General features: G+C 44.1%; 1 protein-coding gene across 1 annotated transcript; it reads right to left on the reverse strand.

Annotated features, from left to right (window-relative positions):
* Positions 1–115: 115 nt before the first annotated feature.
* LOC140475897 (uncharacterized) lies at positions 116–27,307 on the reverse strand. Its single transcript, XM_072567826.1, has 5 exons — positions 27,292–27,307; positions 26,814–26,935; positions 15,091–16,686; positions 9,851–10,059; positions 116–406 (listed from the first exon to the last, which is right to left on the reverse strand). Exons 1-5 carry the CDS (start codon positions 27,305–27,307, stop codon positions 382–384), a joined length of 1,968 nt encoding a protein of 655 aa, XP_072423927.1. The 3' UTR covers positions 116–381.
* Between the last annotated feature and the right edge of the window lie 109 nt (positions 27,308–27,416).

Genomic DNA, 27,416 nt, shown 5'->3' on the forward strand with positions numbered 1-27,416 from the left:
TTAACTAGAGTTTATTTCTGGTCAAGACAAAATACAGATTGTTAACCATGCCAAGTAATAGTTACAATATGTTTAATGGCTTCAGACTGCATAGAGAATTGGAAGCTCCGTGAGAGATATGGTCATTGGACAACAACGTTCTGTTTATTATTTAGATTCACATTGACAACTCATGTAGAATATATGCCATGGGATATTGTATTGGCGCATCGCTGAATACTGATTATATCAACGCCAGCATAAAATTTATTGCAAGAAATAATAGCTAAACAGCAAACTATTTTTTAGAAGTAAACATAAAATATATTTTAATATGAAACAATTTGAGCCATGTGGAATTTCCTTCCATTTATCACTTTCTTTGAGGCCTGGTATCACCATTTACTCTTCAGTGTTCCTAAGAAACCTGTAATTTAATCAGCACAATACACTCAGTGGGGTTTTCCATTTGTTTAAGAACATTACGTTTTGAAGAGGCTTTTGATTGGTTAGGAAGTAAGCTGAAAACTCTCTCCTCAGTAACACTGATTCATGGAATGTTTATACAGTTCACACACAGCTGGGTTCAGGGAAAAGGGTTTAAAGGAATTGGAAGAACCAATTACATTTTCTCGTGCTTCCCCTAATGCCCTACAGAATATTTTCCTCAGATTCTTATCCAATATCCTTTTGAAAATGACTGTTGTACCTGCCTCCACCAAACCCTCAGGCAGTGCACACCAACATGTCGCTATTGGTTCCTTTTCCTCTTATACCCTTTGGCTCTTAAATATACATAATTATGAATATCTCAATGAAATCTGATATCCAATCAATTTAATTTATGAAGAACGCCCTCAATTTCACAAATCCATCCACGAAAGTGAAGTCCACTGTCCTTCCAATCAGATTCCCAAATGTTTTCTTTCTAAGGACGACACATCCTTCCTACTGTGTGACATCAAGAATTAGACACAAGATTAGTAAACCTGAGGCTCAGGCCAATGCCTGAGGAAACAGTTTCTGATCCCACAACAAGCTACACCTATCCAGATAAGTGAGGAGTATTCTATCACACTCCTGACCTTTGCCTTGTAGATCCTGGACAGGCTTTGAAGGGGCAGGAGGTGAGTTACTCTCTCAGTAGGAGTCCTGGCCTGTGACCTTCTTGCTTAGCTACTGTACTTATATGGTAAGTCCAGTTCAGTTTCTGGCCAATAGTAACCCATAGGATGTTAAGAGTAAGGTATTCAGTGGCGGTAACACCACTGAATGTCAAAGGACAATGGTTAGATGTTGGACATGGTCATTGTCTACCCAGTCTGTGGCATCAACGTTACTTGCCACTTGTCAGCCCAAACCCGGATATTGTCCAGGTCTTTCTACATTTGATCATGGACTGCTTGGATTTGGTTTATTATTGTCACATATATCCAGAAACAGTGAAAGGATTGTATTCCGTGCTAATCAGACAAATCATACCCTACATGAGAACATCAGTGTAATAGAACAGAATGAAGAATACAGTGTTACTGCTTCAGAGAAGGTGCAGAAAAAGATCAAATCTAATAGCTGAGAGGTCCATTTATAAGTCTGATAACAGCCAGGAAAGAAGCTATTCTTAAATCTGTTGATCACAAATGGTGCAGAACATTATGCAATTATCCAGAATGTCCCCATTTCTGACCTTGTGGAGGGAAGGTCATTGAGGAAGAAGCTGAAGGTGGTTGGGCTAAGGATACAATGCTGATGAACTCCTGCAGAGATGTCCTGGAGTTGAGGTGACTCACATCCAACAACCACTACCATCTTTCTTTGTGCCTCTTATACTCCATCCAGTGGATATATTGTGATGATCTAATTCAGTAACCCGTTCCTGCTTTCTTCCCATAGCCCTAAGAACTTTATCTAATTCCTTTTTGAAAACATTCAATGTTTTGACTTGAACTGTTTTCTTTGACAGTGGATTCCACAGATTCACGACTTTCTGAGTAATTTTCCCTCATTTCAGTCCTTAATGGCTTACCCTTATAGACTATAACCCCTGGTTCAGCACCTCCCAGTCATTGGGACCATGCTTCCTGCATTTATCATGTCTAGACCTGTTAGAACTTCATGTGTTTCTAAGAGATCCCCCGCCACATTCTGCTCAATTCTAATGAATATAGCTCTAATCAATCTAAGTCTCTCTTTATACAATCCTGCCATCCCATTATCACTCTGGTAAATCTATGTTGTTCTCTCCCTTTAGGCAGAACATCCTTCCTCAGAGAAGGAGCCCAAAATTGCACATAGTGTAGGAGGTTGAGAGACAATCTGATAAAAACATCATAGAATAACAAGAGGTTTGATAGAGCCGATGGTAGTTGTCGTTTCTCGAAGGTGAGGAATTTCAAGACCAGGGATACATTTTCAAGGTGAGAGGAGAGATATTTACAAAACATGCAAGAGGCAAATTTTGTGGAAGAGGGTGATTCACATGTGGGATGAACTTCCTGAGGTAATTGTGGATCTGGATACAGTTACAATGTTTAAAAGACATTTAGATAAGTACATGAATAAGAAAGGTTGGCAGGATATGGGCCAGGAGCGAGCAGAGGCATTAGTTTAATTTAGGATTATGCCCTGCATGGACTGTTTGGAGTGAAGGGTCTGTTTCTGTGCTGGATGACTGTATGACTGAAGGACCTGCACAAACCCAGCAAGACATCCTTGCTCCTGTCCTCAAAAATTATAACATAGAACATAGAACATAGAAGAATACAGCACATTCCAGGCCCTTTGGCCCTCGATGTTGCGCCGATCCAAGCCCACCTAACCTACACTAGCCAGGGCTTTTGCCCGAAACGTTGATTTCGCTGCTCGTTGGATGCTGCCTGAACTGCTGTGCTCTTCCAGCACCACTAATCCACTATCCTCCATATGCCTAACCAATGCCCATTTAAATGCCCATAAAGAGGGAGAGTCCACCACTGCTACTGGCAGGGCATTCCATGAACTCACGACTCGCTGAGTAAAGAATCTACCCCTAACATCTGTCCTATACCTACCACCCCTTAATTTAAAGTTATGCCCCCTCGTAATAGCTGACTCCATACGTGGAAAAAGGTTCTCATGGTCAACCCTATCTAAACCCCTAATCATCTTGTACACCTCTATCAAGTCACCCCTAAACCTTATTTTCTCCAATGAAAACAGCCCCAAGTGCCTCAGCCTTTCCTCATACGATCTTCCTACCATACCAGGCAACATCCTGGTAAACCTCCTCTGCACCCGTTCCAGTGCCTCCACATCCTTCCTACAGTATGGCGACCAAAACTGCACACAATACTCCAGATGCTGCCGCACCAGAGTCTTATACAACTGCAACATGACCTCAGGACTCTGGAACTCAATTCCTCTAACAATAAAGGCCAGTACGCCATATGCTTTCTTCACCGCACTATTTACCTGGGTGGCAACTTTCAAAGATCTGTGTACATGGACACCAAGATCCCTCTGCTCATCCACACCACCAAGTATCCGACCATTAGCCCAGTACCCCATCTTTTTGTCACTCTTACCAAAGTGAATCACCTCACACTTAGCTACATTGAACTCCATTTGCCACATTTCTGCCCAGCTCTGCAGCTTATCTATATCCCGCTATAACCTGACACATCCTTCCTCACTGTCCACCACTCCACCGACTTTCGTATCATCTGCAAACTTGCTCACCCAACCTTCTAGCCCCTCCTCCAGGTCATTTATAAAAATGACAAACAGCAAAACAGATCCCAAAACAGATCCTTGTGGAACACCGCTAGTAACTGCACTCCAAGATGAACCTTTACCATCAACTACTACGCTCTGTCTTCTTCCAGCCAGCCAATTCCTAATCCAAACCTCCAACTCACCCTCAATGCCATACCTCCGTATTTTTGCAGTAGCCTACCATGGGGAACCTTATCGAACAACTTGCTAAAATCCATATACACCACATCTACTGCTTTACCCTCGTCCACTTCCTTGGTCACCTTCTCAAAGAACTCAATAAGGTTTGTGAGGCACAACCTGCCCTTCACAAAACCATGCTGACTATCCTTGATCACAGTATTCCTATCCAGATGCTCATAAATCCTATCCCTTACAATTCTGTCTAAGACTTTGCCCACAACAGAAGTGAGACTCACCGGCCTATAGTTACTAGGGTTATCCCTACTCCCCTTCTTGAACAAGGGAACCACATTTGCTATCCTCCAGTCTTCTGGCACTATTCCTGTAGACAACGACGACATACAAATCAAGGCCAATGGCTCTGCAATCTCCTCCCTTGCTTCCCAGAGAATCCTAGGATAAATGCCATCAGGCCCAGGGGACTTATCTATTTTCATGCTTTCCAGAACTTCCAACACCTCTTCCCTACATACCTCAAAGCCGTCCATTCTAATTAATTGTGACTCAGTATTCACATCGGCAACAATGTCCTGTTCCTGAGTGAATACTGATTAAAAGTATTCATTCAGTGTCTCCCCAATCTCTTCAGCCTCCACACACAATTTCCCACTACTATCCTTGACTGGACCTATTCCTACCCTAGTCATTCTTTTATTCCTGACATACCTATAGAAAGCCTTTGGGTTTTCCCTAATCCTACCAACTAAGGACTTTTCATATCCCCTCCTTGCTGCTCTTAGCTCTCTCTTCAGATCCTTCCTGGTTACCTTATAACTCTCAATCGCCCCAATTGAACCTTCACGCCTCATCTTTACATAGGCCGCCCTCTTCCCTTTAACAAGGGATTCCAATTCCTTATTGAACCACGGCTCCCTCACACAACCCTTTCCTCCCTTCTTGCTATGAAGGCCAACACACTGTTTGTCTTCTTTACCACCTGCATGCACATTTTCAGCAGCTGGTGTAGAAGGACACCCAGGTTTTGTGCATCAACTGTTTTCTCAATCTACCAACATTCAGTTAATATTCTGCCTGCTTACTTTTGCAACCAAAGTCAATAACTACACATTTATCCACACTATACTTTATCTGCCATGCATCTGTCCACTCACTCATCTTGTCCAAATCACAAAGAAACATATCTGCATTCCCTCACTTGTCACCCTCCCACCTAGCTTTGCGTCATCTGCAAATTTGCAGAAATTATATTAAGTTCCTTCATCTAAATCATTAACATACACTGTGAATAACTGGGGTCTAAGCACTGAACCCTGCGGTACCCCATTAATTACTGCCTGCTACTTGGTAAAAGACCCATTTATTCCTACACTTTGTTTCTTGTCCGCCATTTAGTTCTCAATCCACTTCAGTACACTATCCCAATCCCATGCACTTTAATTTACATGCTAATGAAGCCTTCTGTTAGTCCACATTAACCACATCTGCTGGCAGCCTCTCATCAAGTCGAAGAGGTACATGGTCAAGTATTTCCAGGATGCTTGTCAAACATGATTTCCCTTTCATAGATCGTTGCCAACTCTGACCAATCCTGTCACCGCTTTCTAAGTCTGCTATTCAGTCTTATATGATGGGCTGTAGCATTTTCCCCACTACTGACATCACACTAACTGGTCTGTGGCTCCCAGTTTTCTCTCGACCTCCCTTTTTAAATAGCTGGCTTACATTAGGGCTGTTAAGATGGCATACAGTGTGTTAGCTTTTATTAGCAGAGGGATCGAGTTTTGGAACCATGAAGTCATGTCGCAACTGTACAAAACTCTGATGCAGCTGCACTTGAGTATTATGTACAGTTCTGGTCACAGCATTACAGGAAGGATGTGGAAGCTTTGGAAAGGGTTCAGAGGAGATTTACCAGGATGTTGCCTGGTCTGGAAGGAAGGTCTTACGAGGAAAGGCTGAGGGACCTGAGGATGTTCTCATGAAAGAGGAGGTTGAGAGGTGACTTGATTGAGACATAAGGTAATCAGGGGGTTAGATCGGGCGGACAGTGAGAGCCCTTTTCCTCGGACAGTGATGGCTAGCACGAGGGGACATAACTTCAATTTGAGGGGTAATAGTTAGAGGACAGACATTAGAGGTAGTTTCTTTATTCAGAGAGTAGGAGGAGTGTGAATCACACTGCCTGCAACTGTTGTAAACTTGTCAAATTTACAGGCATTTAAATGGTCATTGGATAGGCCTATGGAGGAGAATGGAATAGTGTAGGTTAGATGGGCTTCAGATTGGTTTTCACAGGGCGGCGCAACATTGAGGGCCGAAGGGCCTGTACTGCACTGGAATGTTCTATGTTCTATTAGCTAATCTCCAGTCTATGGGAACTGTTCCAGAGTCTATCAAATCTTGGAGGATGACCACTAACTCATCCAGTATTTCTGTGGAGAATGTGGTGCTGGAAAAGCACCAGGTCAGGCAGATGTTTTGGGCAAAAGCCCTTCATCAAAAAGGATGAAACATCGATTTTCCTGATCCTCGGATGCTGCCTGACCTGCTGTGCTTTTTCCAACACCACACTCTCGACTCTCATCTCCAGCACCTGCAGTCCTCATTTTTGCCACTATGTTTTTAGAACAATACAGCACAGAACAGGCCCTTCGGCCCTCGATGTTGCGCCATCCTGTGAACTAATCTAAGCTCATCCTGCTACACTATCCCATCATCATCCCTGTGCTTATCTAAGGATTGTTTAAATGTCACTAATGTGGCTGAGTTAATTACATTAGCAGGCAGGGCATTCCACACCCTTACCACTCTCTGAGTAAAGAACCTGCCTCTGACATTTGCCTTAAATCTACCACCCCTCAATTTGTAGCTATGCCCCCCTCGTACACGCTGACATCATCATCCTAGGAAAAAGACTTTCACTGTCTACCCTATCTAATCGTCTGATCATCGTGTATATCTCTATCAAATCCCCTCTTCGCTGCCTTCTGACAACAATGACAACAGACCCAAGTCCCTCAGCCTTTCCTCATAAGACCTTCCCTCCAGACCAGGCAACATCCTGGTAAATCTCCTCTGCACCTTTTCCAATGCTTCCACATCCTTCCTGTAATGGGGCGACCAGAACTCTACACAATATTCCAAACGCAGCTGTACTAGTGTTTTGTATAGTTGCAGCATGACATTACGGCTCCGGAACTCAATCCCTCTACCAATGAAACCTAACACACCGTATGCCTTCTTAACAGCACTATCCACCTGGGTGGCAGCTTTCAGGGATCTATGTACATGGACTCCAAGATCCCTCTGCACATCCACACTACCAAGAATCTTTCCATCGACCCAGTACTCTGCCTTCCTGTTATTCTTCCCAAAGTGCATCACCTCACATTTATCTGTATTCAAGTCCACTTGCCACCTCTCAGCCCAATTCTGTAGTTTATCCAAGTCCCCCTGCAACCTGTAACATTCTTCCACACTGTCCACTACTCCACCAACTTTAGTGTCATCTGCAAATTTACTAATCCATCCACCTATGCCCGCGTCCAAGTCATTTATAAAAATGACAAACAGCAGTGGTCCCAAAACAGATCCTTGTGGCATACCACTAGTAACCGGACTCCAAGCTGCATATTTTCCATCACTGCCTTCTTTCAGAAAGCCAGTTTCTAATCCAAACTGCTAAATCACCCTCAATCCCACGCCTAGCATTTTCTCCAAACAGCCTACCATGTGGAACCTTATCAAAAGCTTTACTGAAGTCCATGTATACCACGAGACCTGCCCTACCCTCATCTACATGCTTGGTCACCTTCTCAAAAAACCCAATGAGGTTTGTGAGACACGACCTGCCCTTGACGAAACTATGTTGACTATCTGCAATCAAATGGTGACTTGCTAGATGATTATAAATCCTATCTCTTATAATCCTTTCCAAAGCTTTTCCTACAACAGAAGTAAGGCTCACCGGTCTATAATTACCTGGTCATCTCTACTGCCCTTCTTGAACAAGGGCACAACATTTGCAATCCTTCAGTCCTCTGGTACTAAACCTGTAGACAATGACAACTCAAATATCAAAGCCAAAGTCTCCACCACCTCCTCTGAGCCACCCAGAGAATCCTTGGATAAATCCCATTTGGCCGAGGGGATGTGTCTACTTTCACTCCTTCTACAATTGATAACACCTCTTCCTTACTAACCTCGAACCTTTCTAGTCTAATATCCATATCTTATTCTTCTCCTCTGCAATATTCTCCTTTTCCTGGGTGAAAACAAATGAGAAATATTCATTTATCACCTCTCCGATCTCCACTGGGTCCACACACACCTTCCCACTTCTGTCTTTGACTGGTCCTATTCCAATGCGAGCTTAAGAGGTACAGTTAGTAAGTTTGCCGATGACACCAAAATTGGACGTGTAGTAGACAGCGAAGAGGGTTACCTCAGATTACAACAGGATCTGGACCAAATGGGCTAATGAGCTGAGAAGTGGCAGATGGAGTTTAATTCAGATAAGTGCGAGGTGCTGCATTTTGGGAAAGCAAATCTTAGCAGGACTGATACACTTAATGGTAAGGTCCTAGGGAGTGTTGCTGAACAAAGAGACCTTGGAGTGCAGGTTCATAGCTCCTTAAAAGTGGAGTTGCAGGTAGATAGGATAGTGAAGAAGGCATTTGGTATGCTTTCCTTTATTGGTCAGAGTATTGAGTACAGGAGTTAGGAGGTCATGTTGCTGCTGTACAGGACATTGGCTAGGCAACTGTTGGAATATTGCGTGCAATTCTGGTCTCCTTCCTATCAGAAAGATGTTGTGAAACCTGAAAGGGTTCAGAAAATATTTACAAGGATGTTGCCAGGGTTGGAGGATTTGAGCTATAGGGAGAGGCTGAACAGGCTGGGGCTGTTTTCCCTGGAGCGTCGGAGGCTGAGGGGTGACCTCATAGAGTTTTATAAAATTATGAGGGGCATGGATAGGATAAATAGACAAGGTCTTTTCCCTGGGATCGGGGAGACCAGAACTAGAGGGCATAGGTTTAGGGTGAGAGGGCAAAGATGTAAAAGAGACCTAAGGGGCAATTTTTTCACACAGAGGGTGGTACGTGTATGGAATGAGCTGCCAGAGGAAATGGTGGAGGCTGGTACAATTACAACATTTAAAAGGCATTTGGATGGGTATATGAATAGGAAGGGTTTGGAGAGGTATGGGCTGGGTGCTGGCAAGTGGGATTAGATTGGGTTGGGATATCTGGTCGGCATGTATGGGTTGGAATGAAGGGTTTGATTCCACGTTGTACATCTCTATGACTCTATGAATGCATGACTCTATCCTAGTCATCCTTTTATTCCTCACATATCTGTAGAAAGCTTTAGAGTTCTCCTTTATTCTACCTGCCAAAGACTGCTCATGTCCTCTCCTTGCTCTTCTTATGTCTCTCTTTAAATCCTTCCTTGCTAATTTGTAACTTTACATTGCCTCATCTGAACCATTTTGTCAACATCACATCAACCTCCGTCTTCCACTTAACAAGAGATGCAATTTCTTTAATAAACTTGCTTAAGTATTCTGAGATGTAGATTGTCAGGCTTTGGGGATTTATCAGCTTTTAATCCTGTTAATTTCCCAACAACATTTCCCAACTAATACTGGTTTCTTTCAGTTTCTCCTGTTCGCTAGACCCTGTGTTTTCAACATTTCTGGTATGTTGCTTGTGTCCTCCTTTGTAAACACATAACCAAAGTATATATTTAATTGTCGCCATCTCTTCATTCCTATTGATAACCTCTCTTATTTTTGACTGTTAGGAACCCACATTTGCTTTCACTGATCTTTTTCTTTTTTTTGCTAAACGGTTGTTACACTGTGCCCACAGAAATAAAACAAAAATCAAGAAAGTTTACACTTTACAAAGTAACAAATAATGTCTAGCAATATTTAGTAAATAGACATTTTATTCTTTACAATTTCTTTTACCTGTGAGTTGTGGGTGTAATTGCTTCTGCAAATGCATTGCCAGATATCCCTCTCCTATTGCGGGACCTAGATCTCCATCTCCGTCTCCGTCCCCATCTCCGTCTCCGTCCCCATCTCCCTCTCCATCTCCACCTTCTTCTGCCGCCCCACCGGGGCCGGCGCCACCATCGTCTGTTCCCTCTATTCCTGCAACGTCGTCTGCCAATTCCCTAAACCAAAATGGAGCATTTTTAGTCTCAGCCAAGAGATAAAACAGCTACGTTATCATTTTCCAGAACAGCGTATTTTTATTATGTATCAGAAGAACAAGCTCCTATACTGAGCAATTAAATCTGGTTTGTAGTAAAACCTGTTTATTATCCAACTTTAAGAATTCTCTCCCTAAGTGTGTTGTGGGTGTCCTACAGCACATGGACTGCAGTGGTTCAAAAAGACAGCTCACCAACATTTTCTCAAGGGCAACTAGGGACATCCATGCCCCATGAGTGAATTATAACAAAGCCCCAGGTTCCTTGTCCTTATCCTTGGTCAGGATATGATAATCATTCATTGTTGGGACATTAGCTTGGTTCAGTAATTGAGCCCCTTTCACAGAGCCAAATGATTGTGACATCAACCCTTACTGGGTTGACCATCTGACCTATAGGACTGATTGAACGTGTGCTATCTATTGTGTTTCAGTGATGGGCCATGTCAGAAAGGGCAGCTGCTGTGCCAGGCCCCTCACCAAGCTTTGAAATGACCAATTATATCCAACTGCTACTGAGCATGTCCCTACACAACATGAACTCCTGCAGTTTTGGAAGTTGGTTCATTACCATGACAGTCAGAGAAGTAGACAATGCAGCAAAAGGCTGTTCAGTCCATCGAGTCTGCACTCATCAATGACAACCACCAGGCGAAAGTGAGGACTGCAGATGCTGAAGATCAGAGTCAAGATTAGAGTGGTGCTGGAAAAGCACAGCAAGTCAGGCAGCATCCGAGGAGCAGGAAAATTGATGTTTCAAGCAAAAGCCCTTCATGACAACCACCAAAGTATTTTACTCCTGTTATGGGGGTAATAAATGCCAGGCTTGCCATCAATGCTCACAATCCCAAGAATAAATTATAAAAAGTTAGCATCGGCCAGAATGTAAAACCCAACACAACTAATCATTGCAAACAATTAGGCTCAAGAATGGTCTGAACTTATACTATATTCCTTCTTTAAGTCTGTCATTAAGAAATAAACTTTGTCGGTTTTATTCCCACTTTCTCTGGTCCATTGGATTTACTCTGGATATCAGTAACTCAAGGCAACTCTAACAATGGAATATACCCAATGTTCTTTGTTAAAGCAAATGACATTATAGTAATTCTCCAAAATTAACCTGATGCAATGCCTACACGGTGGGTGGCACAGTGGTTAGCACTGCTACCTCACAGCACCAGAGACCCGGGTTCAATTCCCGCCTCAGGCGACTGGCTGTGTGGAGTTTGCACATTCTCCCTGTGTCTGCGTGGGCTTCCTCCGGGTGCTCTGGTTTCCTCCCACAGTCCAAAGATGTGCAGGTCAGGCAAATTAGCCATGCTAAATTGTCCGTAGTGTTAGGTAAGGGGTAAATGTAGGGGTATGGGTGGGCTGTGCTTTGGCAGGTCGGTGTGGACTTGTTGGGCCGAAGGGCCTGTTTCCACACTGTAAGTAATCTTATCTCAAGTGAACCAATTTAACAAACTTTTATCTCAGGTAGGTAAAAACAAGGACTGCAGATGCTGGAAACCAGAGTCTAGATTAGAGTGGTGCTGGAAAAGCACAGCAGGTCAGGCAGCATCCGAGGAGCAGGAAAATCGACGTTTTGGACAAAAGCCCTTCATCTATTCCTGACAGATTTCCTTACAAATTTTGTGGAGGCTCACTGATGATGTTACCTGTATGATGATGAAACATGTGAAAATGAACCTTCCAGCTCAGTGAGCAAACCTACATCCAGAACCTCAACCTGAGCTACAAACCTTCTCAAAACTCACTATCATATATCCTCTTTAGCCACAGGCAGGAGGCAGGAGAACAGCCAGTATTGTTCCTTTGTTTAAGAAGGACAGGCCAATTAACTTTACATCAGTGATAGGGAAATTATTGGCAAACATTGCTAAAGACAGGATTTACTCAAATTTGGAAAAGTGATGCAAAATAGCTTTTCAGTTCTTCCACCATTTCTTTCTCCCCCATTATTTCCTCTCCAGCCTATTTTCATGGATTTTCATTCTCATGGACTTGTTCGGCATTACAAAGTTAAAAATCACACAACACCAGTTTATAGTCCAACAGGTTTATTTAGAAGCACTAGCTTTCTGAGCACTGCTCCTTCATCAGGTAGTTGTGTGACAATAACCTGGTGTTGTGTGATTTCTAACTTTGTACACCCCAGTCCAACACTGGCATTTCCAAATCTTATTAGGCATTGTCAGCATGAACTGTATGGTGGGAAGGTCTTAACTCACAAATCTGATTTATGTTTCTTCATGAAAAAACTCAATGATTGATGAAGGTAGGGCAGTTACATTGTTTACATGGACCTTACTAAGGCAAGTGGTTAGGGATATCAAGTTGGCCATGGATCTCAAGAAAAAGAATTTGTCGAAAGTCTTCAAGATTTTGTTTTAGAGCTGCGTGTGTTAGAGACAACTAGGGACCAGGCAATTTTGGATTTAGTAATGTGTAATGAGGCAGACTCAATTTGGGAGTGAAGGTGATGGAACCCCTAAGGGGCAGTGACCATGATATGATAATCTTCTTGCTGTTAAACCACAGGGTGAATTCTAAATCAGATGAAACTATTATAATTGAGTAAAGGAACTACAAAGACATGAGAGAGGAGCTGGCCAGGGTTGATTGGAAGGGGAGCATAGCAGGGAAGATGGTGGAGCAGCAATGGCAGGAGTTTCTGGGGGTAATTCAGGAGGCACAGCAGAAACTCATCCCAAGGTAGAAAAAAACATACTAAGGGGAGAATGAGGCAACAGTGGCTGACAAAGGAAGTTAGGGACAGCGTAAAAGCAAAAGAAAAAGCATACAATGTGGTGAAGATTCGTGGGAAGCCAAAGGATTGGAAAGCCTTTAAAAATCAGCAGAGAATAACCAAAAAATGCAAAAAGAAGGGAGAAGATGAAATATGAAAGTAAGCTAATGAGTAATATAAAAAAAGATTGCAAGAGTTTTTTTCAAGAAACATAGAACATAGTACAGTGCAGCATAAACAGGTCCTTCAGCCCTTAATATTGTGTTGACCTTTTATCCGACTCTAAGATTAGACTAACCAACATACCCTTCATTGTACTACCTTCCATTTATCTATCCAAGAGTTGCCTCAATGTCCCTAATGTATCTGGTTCTACTCCCACTGCTGGCAGTGCATTCCACACACCCACAACTCTCTGTGTAAAGAACCTACCTCTGATATCTCCCCTAAACCTTTCCTCCAATTACCATAAAATTATGTCCCATCATGATCGCCATTTCTGCCCTGGGAAAAACTCTCTGACTATCCACTCGATCTATGCCTCTCATCATCTTGTACACCTCTGTCATATCACTTCTCATCCTTCTTCACCCCAGTGAGATAAGCCCTAGCTCACTGGGGGTTGCAATGGGGGTCTGTAGAAAACTCCCAATAAAGTGACTGCTCCTTTCCTGTTTCTGACTTCCACCTATACTGACCCTGTAGAGAAACCCTTCCCAATGACCTCCCTTTCTGCAACTGTGATACTATCCCTGATTAGCAATGCCACGTTTTTACCTCCCCCCTCTATTCCTTTTGAAACATCTAAACCCTGGAACTTCCAAAAACCATTCCTGTCCCTGTGATATCCAAGTCTCCGTAATGGCCACAACATCATAGTTCCAAGTACTGATCTATTCTCTGAATTCATCACCCTTATTCCTTCTTGTGTTAAAGTAGACACACCATAACCCATCACACTGACTGCACCTTTTCCCTATCATGAGTCTGTCCTTCCTCACAGACTCTCTGTTCACTGGCTACTCCATCCACATATACGTAGCTCTGGTTCCCACCTCCCTGCCAAGCTAGTTTAAACCCTCCCGAAGAGCTCTCGCAAACCTCCCACCCAGGATATTGGTGCCCCACCAGTTCAGATTTAATCTTTTTAGATATCTAAAAGGTAAGAGAGAGACAGGCAAGAGTGGAAATTGCATCACTGGAAAATGATGCCGGAGACGTAGTAATGAGGATGTAAAAATGTAAGAATTGAATTTTACTTTGCAACAGTCTTCATGGTGTGAGACACCAGTAGGATACCAGAACTTCACCAGTCAGTGGGCAGAAGTGAGTATAGTGGCAATCATTAAGGAGAAGGTGCTGGGGAAGCTGAAATGTCTGAATGTAGATAAATCACCCAGACGAAATGGACTACACTACAGAGTTTTGGGGACAGATATTGTTGAGCAAGTGGGGAGGCTGCAGAAGGACATGGACAGACTAGGAGAGTATGCACTTTGGCCAAAACAGTGTACTCCATTTGGGAAAGGCTTCAGAAATCTGAAGCAAAAAACAGACTTGGGAGGCCTCGTTCAGGATTCTTTTAAAGTTAACATGTAAGTTCAGTTGGTGGTTAGGAAAGCAAATCCAATGTAAGCATTCATTTCAAGAGGGCTAGAATACAAGAGTTGGGATGTACTGCTGAGGCTGTATAAGACTCTGGTCAGACTGCATTTGGAATATTGAGAATTGTTTTGGGCTCTGCATTTAAGGGAAGTTGAGCTGGCATTGGAGGAGGTCCAGCGGAGGCTCACAAGATTGATCCTGGGGATGAAGAGCTGGTCACGTCTGGAGAGGTTGAGGACACTCGATGGAGTGTAAAGGATGAGGGGGAGATCTGATTGAAATTTACAGAATATGGAGAGGCCTAGGTAGATTGGACATGGAGAAGATGTTTCCAATAGTAGCAGAGACTAGAACCTGAAGCACAACCTCAGAGTGAAGGGTCAAATCTTTAGAATGGAGATAAAGTGGATTCTCTTCAGGCAGAGAGTGGTTAATCTGTGGAACTTATTGCCACAGAGGGCAGTGGAGACCAAGTCATTGAGTGTATTTCCAAGCTAGGTAGTGAGTGGCTTGGATGGGAACTTACAGGAACTGGTGTTTCATTGTATCTGCTGCCCTCACCCACCTAAATGGAGGTGGTCATTGGTGAATAACAGTCATTTAGTCAGACAGACAAAGATAAAACCTTTGCTTTACCCAACCACTGCATCCCACTGGTGAGTCATTGCTTCCCGACGAGGAGTCACTGCTTTCCGATGACGATTCATTGCTTTCTGATGGTGGGTCTGTGGGAGCTATTGTTGGCGTTGTTGTTAGTGTGCTCTGTGAGGTTACAGTCGATGTTGGGTTTGGTGTGGATGCTATGTTTGGTGTGGATGTTGTGTTTGGTGTCGATGTTGTGTTTGGTGTCGATGTTGTGTTTGGTGTGGATGTTATGTTTGGTGTCAATGTTATGTTTGGTGTCAATGTTATGTTTGGTGTCGATGTTGTGTTTGGTGTCAATGTTATGTTTGGTGTCGATGTTATGTTTGGTGTGGATGTTATGTTTGGTGTCAATGTTATGTTTGGTGTCAATGTTATGTTTGGTGTGGATGTTATGTTTGGTGTCGATGTTATGTTTGGTGTCGATGTTGTGTTTGGTGTCGATGTTGTGTTTGGTGTCAATGTTATGTTTGGTGTCGATGTTATGTTTGGTGTGGATGTTATGTTTGGTGTCAATGTTATGTTTGGTGTGGATGTTATGTTAGGTGTCGATGTTATGTTTGGTGTCGATGTTATGTTTGGTGTCGATGTTGTGTTTGGTGTCAATGTTATGTTTGGTGTCGATGTTGTGTTTGGTGTCGATGTTGTGTTTGGTGTCAATGTTGTGTTTGGTGTCAATGTTATGTTTGGTGTGGATGTTATGTTAGGTGTCGATGTTATGTTTGGTGTCAATGTTGTGTTTGGTGTCGATGTTATGTTTGGTGTCGATGTTGTGTTTGGTGTCAATGTTATGTTTGGTGTCGATGTTATGTTTGGTGTCGATGTTGTGTTTGGTGTCAATGTTATGTTTGGTGTCGATGTTATGTTTGGTGTGGATGTTGTGTTTGGTGTCAATGCTGTGTTTGGTGTGGATGTTGTGTTTGGTGTGGATGTTGTGTTTGGTGTGGATGTTGTGTTTGGTGTGGATGTTGTGTTTGGTGTGGATGTTGTGTTTGGTGTCGATGTTATGTTTGGTGTTGATGTTATGTTTGGTGTCGATGTTGTGTTTAGTGTCAATGTGTTTGGTGTGGATGTTGTGTTTGGTGTGGATGTTGTGTTAGGTATGGATGTTGTGTTTGGTGTGGATGTTGTGTTTGGTGTGGATGTTGTGTTTGGTGTGGATGTTGTGTTTAGTGTCGATGTTGTGTTTAGTGTCGATGTTGTGTTTAGTGTCGATGTTGTGTTTGGTGTGGATGTTGTGCTTGGTGTCGATGTTATGCTTGGTGTCGATGTTATGTTTGGTGTCGATATTGTGTTTGGTGTCGATGTGTTTGATGTGGATGTTGTGTTTGGTGTCGATGTGTTTGGTGTCGATATTGTGTTTGATGTGGATGTTATGTTTGGTGTGGATGTTGTGTTTGGTGTCGATGTTGGGTTTGGTGTCGATGTTGTGTTTGGTGTCGATGTTGGGCTCGGAGTCGTTGCTGAAGTTGTTGTTCCGTTGGTCCCATTCAATGTGGATGATGTCACGTTGATGTTACTAATTTGCAGCTCAGGCTTTGGAATTACAGTGCCTTCAAATTTGATCTGGATTTTAGAGGTAGCAGTTTCCTGAAAGCACAGAAGATAACATTGTCATTCAATCAGAGTATTTCAAACAAGCCAATTTCATGAAAACGTGATGGATGTTGAATGATTGGCCATGTGCCAAGATGCTGGGATACTGTAAACATCAAAGGCTTTTACTAATATGGGACGCTGTTTTTTCATCAGGATAAATACTTTTCTTAGATCATAATCTGATTTTGTGAAAATTCATCAGCAAAGGTGACACTTTAAGCTGCTGTGTGGAAAATTACATACGTACCATTCCTGATAGCCACTGCCACATTTAGATGTTTCTAGTGGGATGATTAGAGATGGAATTTCATCATATTTCCCAGTGTAACCATGAGAACAACAAGAACACAACTGGTTAAGTTCTTGAGAAATGAACCAATGAAAGACCATTACACAATGTTGTGATTGAACTTGAGGTTGTGTTTGGGTTCGATGTGTTTGGAGTGTGAAAGAATCATAGAGCTGCATAACATGGTAACAAGCCCTTCATTCTATCTCATCCATGCTGGCCAGATATCCTAAATTAGTCTAGTCCCATTTGGCTCATTTCCCTCTGAACTCTTCCTATTCACGTAGCCATCCTGATGCCTTTTAAATGTTGCCATTGTGCCAGCCTCCACCACCACATCCTCTGGTAGCTGATTCCATACACGTACCACCCTCAGTGTGAAAAGGTTGCCCCTTAGGTCTCTTTTAAATCTTTCCCCTCTCACCTTAAATCTATACCCTCTAGTTTGGAACTGCCTTACCCTGAGAAAATGACCTTAGCTATTCATCCTATCCGTGCCCCTCATGATTTCTTTTTCCTCAGGTGGCTCAGAAAATTCAGCATATCTATAAGGACCCTCACCAAATTTTACGGTTGTACCATTGAGAGCATACTGTCCAGGTGCAGTATCAAATGCCTTGCTGAAGTCCAAATACACCACATCCACTGCTCGACTTTCAACGACCTATCTTGTCATCTCCTCAAAGCATTCAATAAGTACTGTGAGGCATGACCTGCCCCTCACAAAACCATGCTGATTGCCTTTAATCATTCTATGCTTTTCCAAATAGTCATAAATCCTATCCCTCAGAATTCTTTCCAAAACTTTGCTGACCACAGACATAAGACTGACTGGTCTGTAAGTGCCAGGGATTTCCCTATTACCCTTCTCAAAAAGAAGAACAACATTTGCCTCCCTCCAATCCTCCAGTCCGACTCCCGCAGAGAGTGAGGAAGCAAAGATCTTCGCCAGCAGCTTAGCAACCTCCTTTCTCGCTTCCCGGAGCAGTCTAGGATAAATCTGGTCTAGCCCTGGGGACTTATCAATCTTAATGTTTGCCAAAATTTCCAGCACATCAACATCCTCAATCTTGATCTGGTCAAGCCTGAAATGAACCTTCCAGCTCAGTGAGCAAACCTACATCCAGAACCTCAACCTGAGCTACAAATCTTCTCAAAACTCATGAAGACCTATGGGTGCAATACGCTAACAATGGCCCCAAAATGGGAAACGACAGAGTGACACCCGCAAACAGCTGTATTTCCTGCACAAATGCCTAAGGAAACAGGTCCTATCGAAATGTCTTCAATACAAACCTCCCCCTTAACACCCCACTAGCCATAAGAATAGCAGAGCAAAACAGCCTCAGAACGCTGAGAGAAATGACGAATGATGCCCACAATAGACTCCATAAATACAACCTGGAAATTTTGCACCAAAAATCTTTACTCACTCATGCAACAGACCATGAATGGACAGACACAGTATAACAAGCCATAGATATTAGACAGTGACAAACACAGAAAATGAAAAAAAACTAGGCCTGCAGAAGAAACTAAACAAACTTAATAAAGTAACAACACTGACAACACAGAAGCACGGATAAAAAAACTTATCTGACCGACACTTAACAGACACTGAAAAAGCCGTCTTAGAAAGAGGATTACATTACAACTGCCAGGATGCGGACAAGAAAGATTTCTTACCAGCTTTAGAAACAACACTAAAAGACAGCCAACTCCCAAAAGAAACCCAACAAGCCATCAGACACGTATTCACATCAACAATAAGCAAAAAAAAGGAAGGAAACACAATCAATACACAAGAAAGGAAAGCACTGGGACGACTAAAAAATGATAAAAACATTGTCATCCTACCTGCAGACAAAGGACGATTGACAGTCATTGTAAATCAAAGAGACTACATTGAAAAAATGAATGCACTACTCCAGATACCAACACTTACCAACAAGTGGCGATAGACCCGACCCCACAACTAGAGAACCGAATCACAACCCTACTCAAAAAACTTCAGAAATCTAGAGAAATAAAGAAGACCGACTTCCAAAAAATGAAACCAGACGGATCCAACACACCACGCTTCTACAAATTACCCAAAATTCTCAAACCAGGAGCCCCTCAGATCTATCATCTCGCTATCTGGAACACCAACTTACAGAGCAGCCAAGAAGCTCCACAAAAGACTAAAACACTCAGTAGAAGACTCATGCCACTCCATCCACTCCACCCAAGAATTCCTAAAGACCATCAAAGACACCAAGATAGAAGAGGATGAAATAATTATCTCCTTTGATATAACAGCCCTGTTTACATCAATCAACATTAACCTGGCCAAGGAAATGCTGACTACACTAAGACCCAAACTCACATACACCAAACACCACCAACTTCATCAGTAAGGACAGTACGGTCAAGCTAGTGGACCTATGCCTTACCACACACTTCACCTTCAACAACTAAACTGACAGACAAACCAATGGAACACCCATGGGATCTCCGGTAAAAGGGTTCTTAGCAGAAGCAGTAATGCAGAGACTCAAACAAACAGCTTTGCCAACCATCCAGTCCAAACTTTAGGTCCGCTATGTGGATGACACCTTTGTCACCACTAAATGAAACAAATTAGAGGAAACCTTCAAAACCATCAATAATTCCCTTACTGGCATAAAATTCACTAAAGAGGAGGAAAACCACAACAAACTGCCATTCCTCAATGTCACAGTAGAGTGAACAGCCAATGGGGAACTTCAAACCAGCGTCTACAGACAAAACAACACATACAGACCAAATATTGAACTACAGAAGCAATCATTCCCAACGCCCACAAACAAAGCTGCATCAGAACATTATTCCAACGAGCCACCACACACTGCAGCACAGAGGAACTATGCAGAGCAGAGGACAATCACCTATACCGTGTATTAAAAAAGAATGGGTACCCAATGGACACAATCCACTGCTTTCTCAGCAACAAACCCAAACAAGCAGACAAAACACGTCCAGAAACCCTAGCCACTCTCCCCTACATCAAAGACATCTCAGAAATGATTGCCAGATTACTCAGACTCCTTGGCATCATGGTAACCCACAAACCCACCAACTCACTAAAACAGCAGCTAATGAACTTGGAAGACCCTATACAGACAATGAGCAAAACTAATGTCATTTACAAAATACCGTGCAAGAACTGTAACAAACACTACATTGGACAAACAGGCAGAAAACTAGCCACCAGAATACATAAACATCAACTAGCCACAAAACGACATGACCCTCTCTCACTAGTATCCTCACATACAGATGAGGAAGGACACCACTTCGACTGGGACAACACATCCATCCTAGGACAAGCCAAACAAAGGCATGCATGAGAATCCCTAGAAGCATGGCATTCCAACCTGAACTCTATCAGCAAACACATCGAGTTAGACTCCATTTACCAGCCCCTGAGAAGAAGAACAGGAAATGTTGACATCACAGGAAATGATGCCAACACAGGAAATGACATCACCAACCAAAAGAAATCCAAACATATAAATAGAAAGCAGGAATCATGTACAGTGCTTCACCTGGAGGCCCACTGAAGATGTTACCTAGTAGGGTGATGATACGTCTGGAAATTTACCTTACAGTTCAGTGAGCAAACCTACATCCTGTTCAAGCCTGTTTCCGGGCTCCCCAAAGTTCTCATTCACAACAAAGTCCCTTTCTTTAGTGAAAAGCGAAGCAATAAAAACTCATTTAGGGCTTCCCCTATCTGCTCAGACTCCACACACAAGTTCCCTCCGCTATCCCTGACCGGCCCTACATTCTCCCTGATTATTCTCTTATTCCTCAACTATGAGTAAAAGGCCTTTGGTTTCTCCCGAAACCTCCTTGACAAGTCTCTTTCATACCCCCTCTTGGCTCTCTCAGTCCATTTCTGAGCTCCTTTCTAGTAAGCCTGTAATCCTCTAGATCCTTGCTCCTCCACCTTACATAAGCTGATGAGAAGCTCCTCTGCTCTCGTCATCCAAGGCTCCTTAATTTTACCCCTTCTTGTCTTTCTCAGAGGAACAAATTTATGCTTCACTCGCAATAAATGTTACTTAAACAGTCTCCACATGTCTATTGTACCCTTTCTGTGGAACAATTTCTTCCAATCTGTACTTCCCAACTCCTGACTGATAGGGTCATAAATTCCTTTTCCCCAATTAAATATCTTCCCTCGGTAACTGCTCCTTTCCCTCTCCAAGGCTAGGCTAAATGTGAGGCAGTTGTGGTCTCCCACCACGAGATCTGACACCTGTCCTGGCTCATTGCCGAGCACCAAATCCAAAATGGCCTCTCCCCTCGTCGGTCTGTCTACATACTGAGTAAGGAAACCCTCCTGAACACACCTGACAAAACCGACTCCATCCAAACCATCAGCACAAAGGAGCTTCCAGTCAATATTGGGAAAGTTGAAATCACCCATACCAACAACCCTGCTACATCTGCATTTTTCCAGAATCTGCATGCCTATGAGGTCTTCAATTTCTCTACTGCTATTAGGGGGTCTGTAGAAAACCCCCAATGTGGTGGCTGTTCCCTTGCTGTTCCTAACTTCCACCCATACTGACTCAGTAAGCAAACCTTCCTCAACAACCTTCATTTCTGTAGCTGTGATACACCCTGGCCCACATCTCTGTCTCAGGCTTCCTGCAGTACTCCAGCGAGGCATAGAGCAAGTTGGAGGAAAATAAAACATAGGACAATACAATGCAGAGCAGGCCCTTCAGCTCTCGATGTTGCGCTGATCTATGAACTAATCTAATTCTGGCTTAGTGGTGCTGGAAGAGACAGCAGTTCAGGCAGCATCCAAGTAGCTTCGAAATCGACGTTTCGGGCAAAAGCCCTTCATCAGGAATAAAGGCAGTCAGGCTGAAGCTGGAGAGATAAGGTAGAGGAGGGTGGGGGTGGGGAGAAAGTAGCATCGAGTACAATGGGTGAGTGGGGGAGAGGATGAAGGTGATAGGTCAAGGAGGAGAGGGTGGAGTGGATAGGTGGAAAAGAAGATAGGCAGGAAGGACAAGTCCGGACAAGTTATGGGGACAGTTACTGAGCTGGAAGTTTAGAACTAGGGTGAGGTGGGGGCAGGGGATCTGAGGAAACTGTTGAAGTCCACATTGATGCCCTGGGGTTGAAGTGTTCCGAGGCGGAAGATGAGGCGTTCTTCCTCCAAGCGTCTGGTGGTGAGGGAGCGGCGGTGAAGGAGGCCCAGGACCTCCATGTCCTCGGCGGAGTGGGAGGGAGAGTTGAAATGTTGGGCCACGGGGCGGTGTGGTTGATTGGTGCGGGTGTCCCGGAGATGTTCCTTAAAGCGCTCTGCTAGGAAGCGCCCAGTCTCCCCAATGTAGAGGAGACCGCATTGGGAGCAACGGATACAATAAATGATATTAGTGGATGTGCAAGTAAAACTTTGATGGATGTGGAAGGCTCCTTTAGGGCCTTGGATGGAGGTGAGGGAGGAGGTGTGGGCGCAGATTTTACAGTTCCTGCGGTGGCAGGGGAAAGTGCCAGGATTGGAGGGTGGGTTGTTGGGGGGGCGTGGACCTGACCAGGTCGTCACGGAGGGAACGGTCTTTGCGGAAGGCGGAAAGGGGTGGGGAGGGAAATATATCCCTGGTAGTGGGGTCTGTTTGGAGGTGGTGGAAATGTCGGCGGATGATTTGGTTTATGCGAAGGTTGGTAGGGTGGAATGTGAGCACCAGGGGCGTTCTGTCCTTGTTACGGTTGGAGGGGTGGGGTCTGAGGGCAGAGGTGCGGGATGTAGACGAGATGCGTTGGAGGGCATCTTTAACCATGTGGTAAGGGAAATTGCGTTTTCTAAAGAAGGAGGCCATCAGGTGTGTTCTGTGGTGGAACTGGTCCTCCTGGGAGCAGATCCGGCGGAGGCGGAGGAATTGGGAATACGGGATGGCATTTTTGCAAGAGGTAGGGTGGGAAGAGGTGTAATCCAGGTAGCTGTGGGAGTCGGTGGGTTTGTAAAAAATGTCAGTGTCAAGTCGGTCGTCATTAATGGAGATGGAGAGGTCCAGGAAGGGGAGGGAGGTGTCAGAGATGGTCCAGGTAAATTTAAGGTCAGGGTGGAATGTGTTGGTGAAGTTGATGAATTGCTCAACCTCCTCCAATCCCTCTACACCTCCATCCGTCATGACCAGGGCCTCCAAGCCCTCCGTTTTTTCCTCTCCAGACGTCCCCAACAGTACCCTTCCACCGACACTCTCATTCGTTTGACCGAACTGGTCCTCACCCTTAACAATTTCTCCTTTGAATCCTCCCACTTCCTCCAGACCAAAGGGGTAGCCATGGGCACACGTATGGGCCCCAGCTATGCCTGTCTCTTTGTTGGCTACGTAAAGCAGTTGATCTTTCGTAATTACACCGGCACCACTCCCCACCTCTTCCTCCGCTACATTAATGACTGCATTGGCGCCACCTCGTGCTCCCGTGAGGAGGTTCAGCAATTCATCAACTTCACCAACACATTCCACCCTGACCTTAAATTTACCTGGACCATCTCTGACACCTCCCTCCCCTTCCTGGACCTCTCCATCTCCATGAATGACGACCGACTTGACACTGACATTTTTTACAAACCCACCAACTCCCATAGCTACCTGGATTACACCTCTTCCCACCCTATCTCTTGCAAAAATGCCATCCCGTATTCCCAATTCCTCCGGCTCCACCGGATCTGCTCCCAGGAGGACCAGTTCCACCACAGAACACACCAGATGGCCTCCTTCTTTAGAGACCGCAATTTCCCTTCCGATATGGTTAAAGATGCCCTCCAACGCATCTCGTCTACATCCCGCACCTCCGCCCTCAGACCCCACCCCTCCAACCGTAACAAGGACAGAACACCCCTGGCGCTCACCTTCCACCCGACCAACCTTCGCATAAACCAAATAATCCGCCGACATTTCCGCCACCTCCAAACAGACCCCACTACCAGGGATACCAGACCCCACCCCTTTCCGCCTTCCGCAAAGACCGTTCCCTCCGTGACTACCTGGTCAGGTCCACGCCCCCCAACAACCCACCCTCCAATCCTGGCACTTTCCCCTGCTACCGCAGGAACTGTAAAACCTGCGCCCACACCTCCTCCCTCACCTCCATCCAAGGCCCTAAAGGAACCTTCCACATCCATCAAAGTTTTACTTGCACATCCACTAATATCATTTATTGTATCCGTTGCTCCCGATGCGGACTCCTCTACATTGGGGAGACTGGGCGCCTCTTAGCAGAGCGCTTTAGGGAACATCTCCAGGACACCCGCACCAATCAACCACACCGCCCCGTGGCCCAACATTTCAACTCCCCCTCCCATTCTGCCGAGGACATGGAGGTCCTGGGCCTCCTTCACCGCCGCTCCCTCACCACCCGACGCCTGGAGGAAGAACGCCTCATCTTCCGCCTCGGAACACTTCAACCCCAGGGCATCAATGTGGACTTCAACAGCTTCCTCATTTCCTCTGCCCCCACCTCACCCTAGTTCTAAATTTCCAGCTCAGTAACCGTCCCCATAACTTGTCCGGACTTGTCCTACCTGCCTATCTTCTTTTCCACCTATCCACTCCACCCTCTCCTCCTTGACCTATCACCTTCATCCCCTCCCCCACTCACTCATTGTACTCTATGCTACTTTCTCCCCACCCCCACCCTCCTCTAGCTTATCTCTCCATGCTTCAGGCTCACTGCCTTTATTCCTGATGAAGGGCTTTTGCCCGAAACATCGATTTCGAAGCTACTTGGATGCTGCCTGAACTGCTGTGCTCTTCCAGCACCACTAATCCAGAATCTGGTTTCCAGCATCTGCAGTCATTGTTTTTACCTCTTATGAACTAATCTAAGCCCATCCTCCTCCACAATCTCATCCTCAGCCATGTGCTTATCGAAGGACTGTTTAAACTCCCCTACTGTGGCTAACTACATTAGCAAGCAGGGCATCCCACACTCTTAGCAGTCTCTGAGTCAAGAACCTGCCTCTGACATCTGTCTTAAATCTATCACCATTAATCTATCCACACTAATCCACATAAATCTATCTACACTACCAAGAATCTTTACATTGACCCAGTATTCTGCCTTCCTGTTATTCTTCCCAAAGATGATTATAAATCCTATCTCTTATAATCTTTTTCAAACTTGTCCTACAACAGACTTAAGGCTCCCTGGTCTATAATTACCTGGGTCATCTCCATTGCCCTTCTTGAACAGGGGCACAACGTTTGCAATCCTCCAGTCCTCTGGTATTAAACCTATAGACAATGACGACTCAAAGATCAAAGCCAAAGGCTCCACCATCTCCTCCCTAGCTTCCCAGAGAATTCTTGGAAAAATCCCATCCGGTCCAGGGAGCTTACCTACTTTCACACCTTCTAGAATTGATTACACCTCCTCCTTACTAACCTCAATCCTTTCTAGTCTAATAAACCGTATTTCAGTCTTATCCTCCACAATATTCTCCTTTTCCTGAGTGAAAACCGATGAGAAATATTCGATTAGGATCTCTCTGATCTCCCAAGGGTCTACACACAGCTTCCCACTTCTGTCTTTAACTGGCCCTATTCCTACCCTAGACATCCTTTTATTCCTCACACACGTATCGGAAGCTTTAGGGTTCTCCTTTATTCTACCTGCTAAAGATTGCTTGTGTCCCCTCCTTGGTTTTCTTAACTTTCTCTTTAAATCCTTCCAAGCTAATCTGTAACTCTCCATCACCTCATCTGAACCACCCCATCTCATCATCAAATCAGTCTCCCTCTTCCACTTAACAAGAGATATAATTTCTGTAGTAAACCATGGTTCCCTGACCTTATCACTTCCTCCCTGCCTGACAGGGACATACCTATCAAGGACACGCAATATCTGTTCCTTAAACAGTTCCACATTTCGATTATCCCCATCCCCTGCATTTTGCTACACCATTATCTGCTTCCTAAGTCTTGCCTAATTGCCCTTGCCCCATCAATAACTCTTGACCTGTGGCACGTACCTCTCCCTTTCCATCACTAAACTAAATGTAACCAAAATATGGTTACTCTTTCCAAAGTGCTCACCTACAACGAAATCAAACACTTGGCCTGGTTCATTACCAAGCAGCAGATCCAGTGTGGCCTCCCCTCTTGTTGACCCTTCGACATACTGTGTCAGGAAACCCTCCTGCACATATTGGACAAATACTGAACCATCCGACGTACTAGTTATAGAACAATGCCTCATTTTCCGTTTGGGACCTAGCAGCCTTCGGGACTCAATATCATGTTCAACAATTTTAGAACCTGAACACGCTCTTCCATGTCTTTTATCCACACACCCCCGGCCCACCCCCCACCACCATGACATCTGATCCATTTTCACCGTCTGTCAGTGTCTCTCTGTCTCTCTCTTTCTCTCCCTGGTATACTATTATGTATCCCTTTGTCTGCCTGACTTGGTTCCTCTCTCTCTCTGAGCTCTGTCTCTACCTGTTTGCTTATTCCTCCCCCCACAGGCCCTGTCTTCAGTGTAAATACCATCGTTTCCTGGATGTGGAGATGCCAAAGTTGGATGAGGGTGGACAAGATCAAAAATCAAATGACACCAGGTGATAATCCTACTGGACTATAATCTGGTGTCATTTGATTTTCGACCTTTTTCTAGCTATCACAAGACTCAAAATGCTAACTCTGCTTTCTCTCCATAGATGCTGCCAGACCTGCTGAATTTCTCCAGTAATTTCTCTTTTTGTTTCAGATTTCCAAAATCCACAGCTCATTGTTTTATTTTATAAATATTAATTGTTGGATTTGGCAGCACTTACATTTACTTCACCATTTGCCACAGGAAGGTAGTTATTAAGTGTAGAATCTTCATTCACCGCTTTAACCGTTGCAGTTAGTACTTCCTGTACCTCTGGGAAAATAGAATTTTCATGTGATCTTCCTGAATCAAAAAGCAAAGGGGTTTAAATAACAATATATTTTTGATCTATTGTCATTTGGGCTATTACCCAACATAAGAACAACAAACCCTATTCAAATCATTCAAAGCCATAATTCAATACTCGCCAGAATAGGAGAGGATCTGGACTGCAGCAAAAATGAAGAGAAAGTTTTTCATTTTGACCAAATGGATTGGTGAAGATGACTTCTGTTCTCTGCTTCCCTCAGTCTGTTCTCTGCTCCTGTTTTGCTGTTTATATACCTCAGCAGTAAGGAAACAATACATTGTAAAGCAGTGATTTATCTGACCACAAGTATGGAACTGATTCTTTTCCTTCATTTATCACATACTCTTACCTGCTTTTGACCACATGTTGTCTCATTGTTGTTGCAGTTTGTAAGGAGTAATATGTGACAGTGTCATTGTTTAAATATTCCAGTAGTGTATTATTTTAAAACTATGCAAATTCAGTATGATTATC

The sequence above is a fragment of the Chiloscyllium punctatum genome, chromosome 4, assembly GCF_047496795.1.
Source record: "Chiloscyllium punctatum isolate Juve2018m chromosome 4, sChiPun1.3, whole genome shotgun sequence".
In the NCBI taxonomy this organism is placed as follows: Eukaryota; Metazoa; Chordata; class Chondrichthyes; order Orectolobiformes; family Hemiscylliidae; genus Chiloscyllium; species Chiloscyllium punctatum.

Coding starts and splice junctions, on each gene's coding strand:
- LOC140475897 (XM_072567826.1), bottom strand. Junction 16,687..26,813: donor TGGCAAATGGTGAAGTAAAT/GTAAGTGCTGCC, acceptor CTGTGCTTTCAG/GAAACTGCTACCTCTAAAAT. Junction 407..9,850: donor ATTACACCCACAACTCACAG/GTAAAAGAAATT, acceptor ATTAAATTACAG/GTTTCTTAGGAACACTGAAG.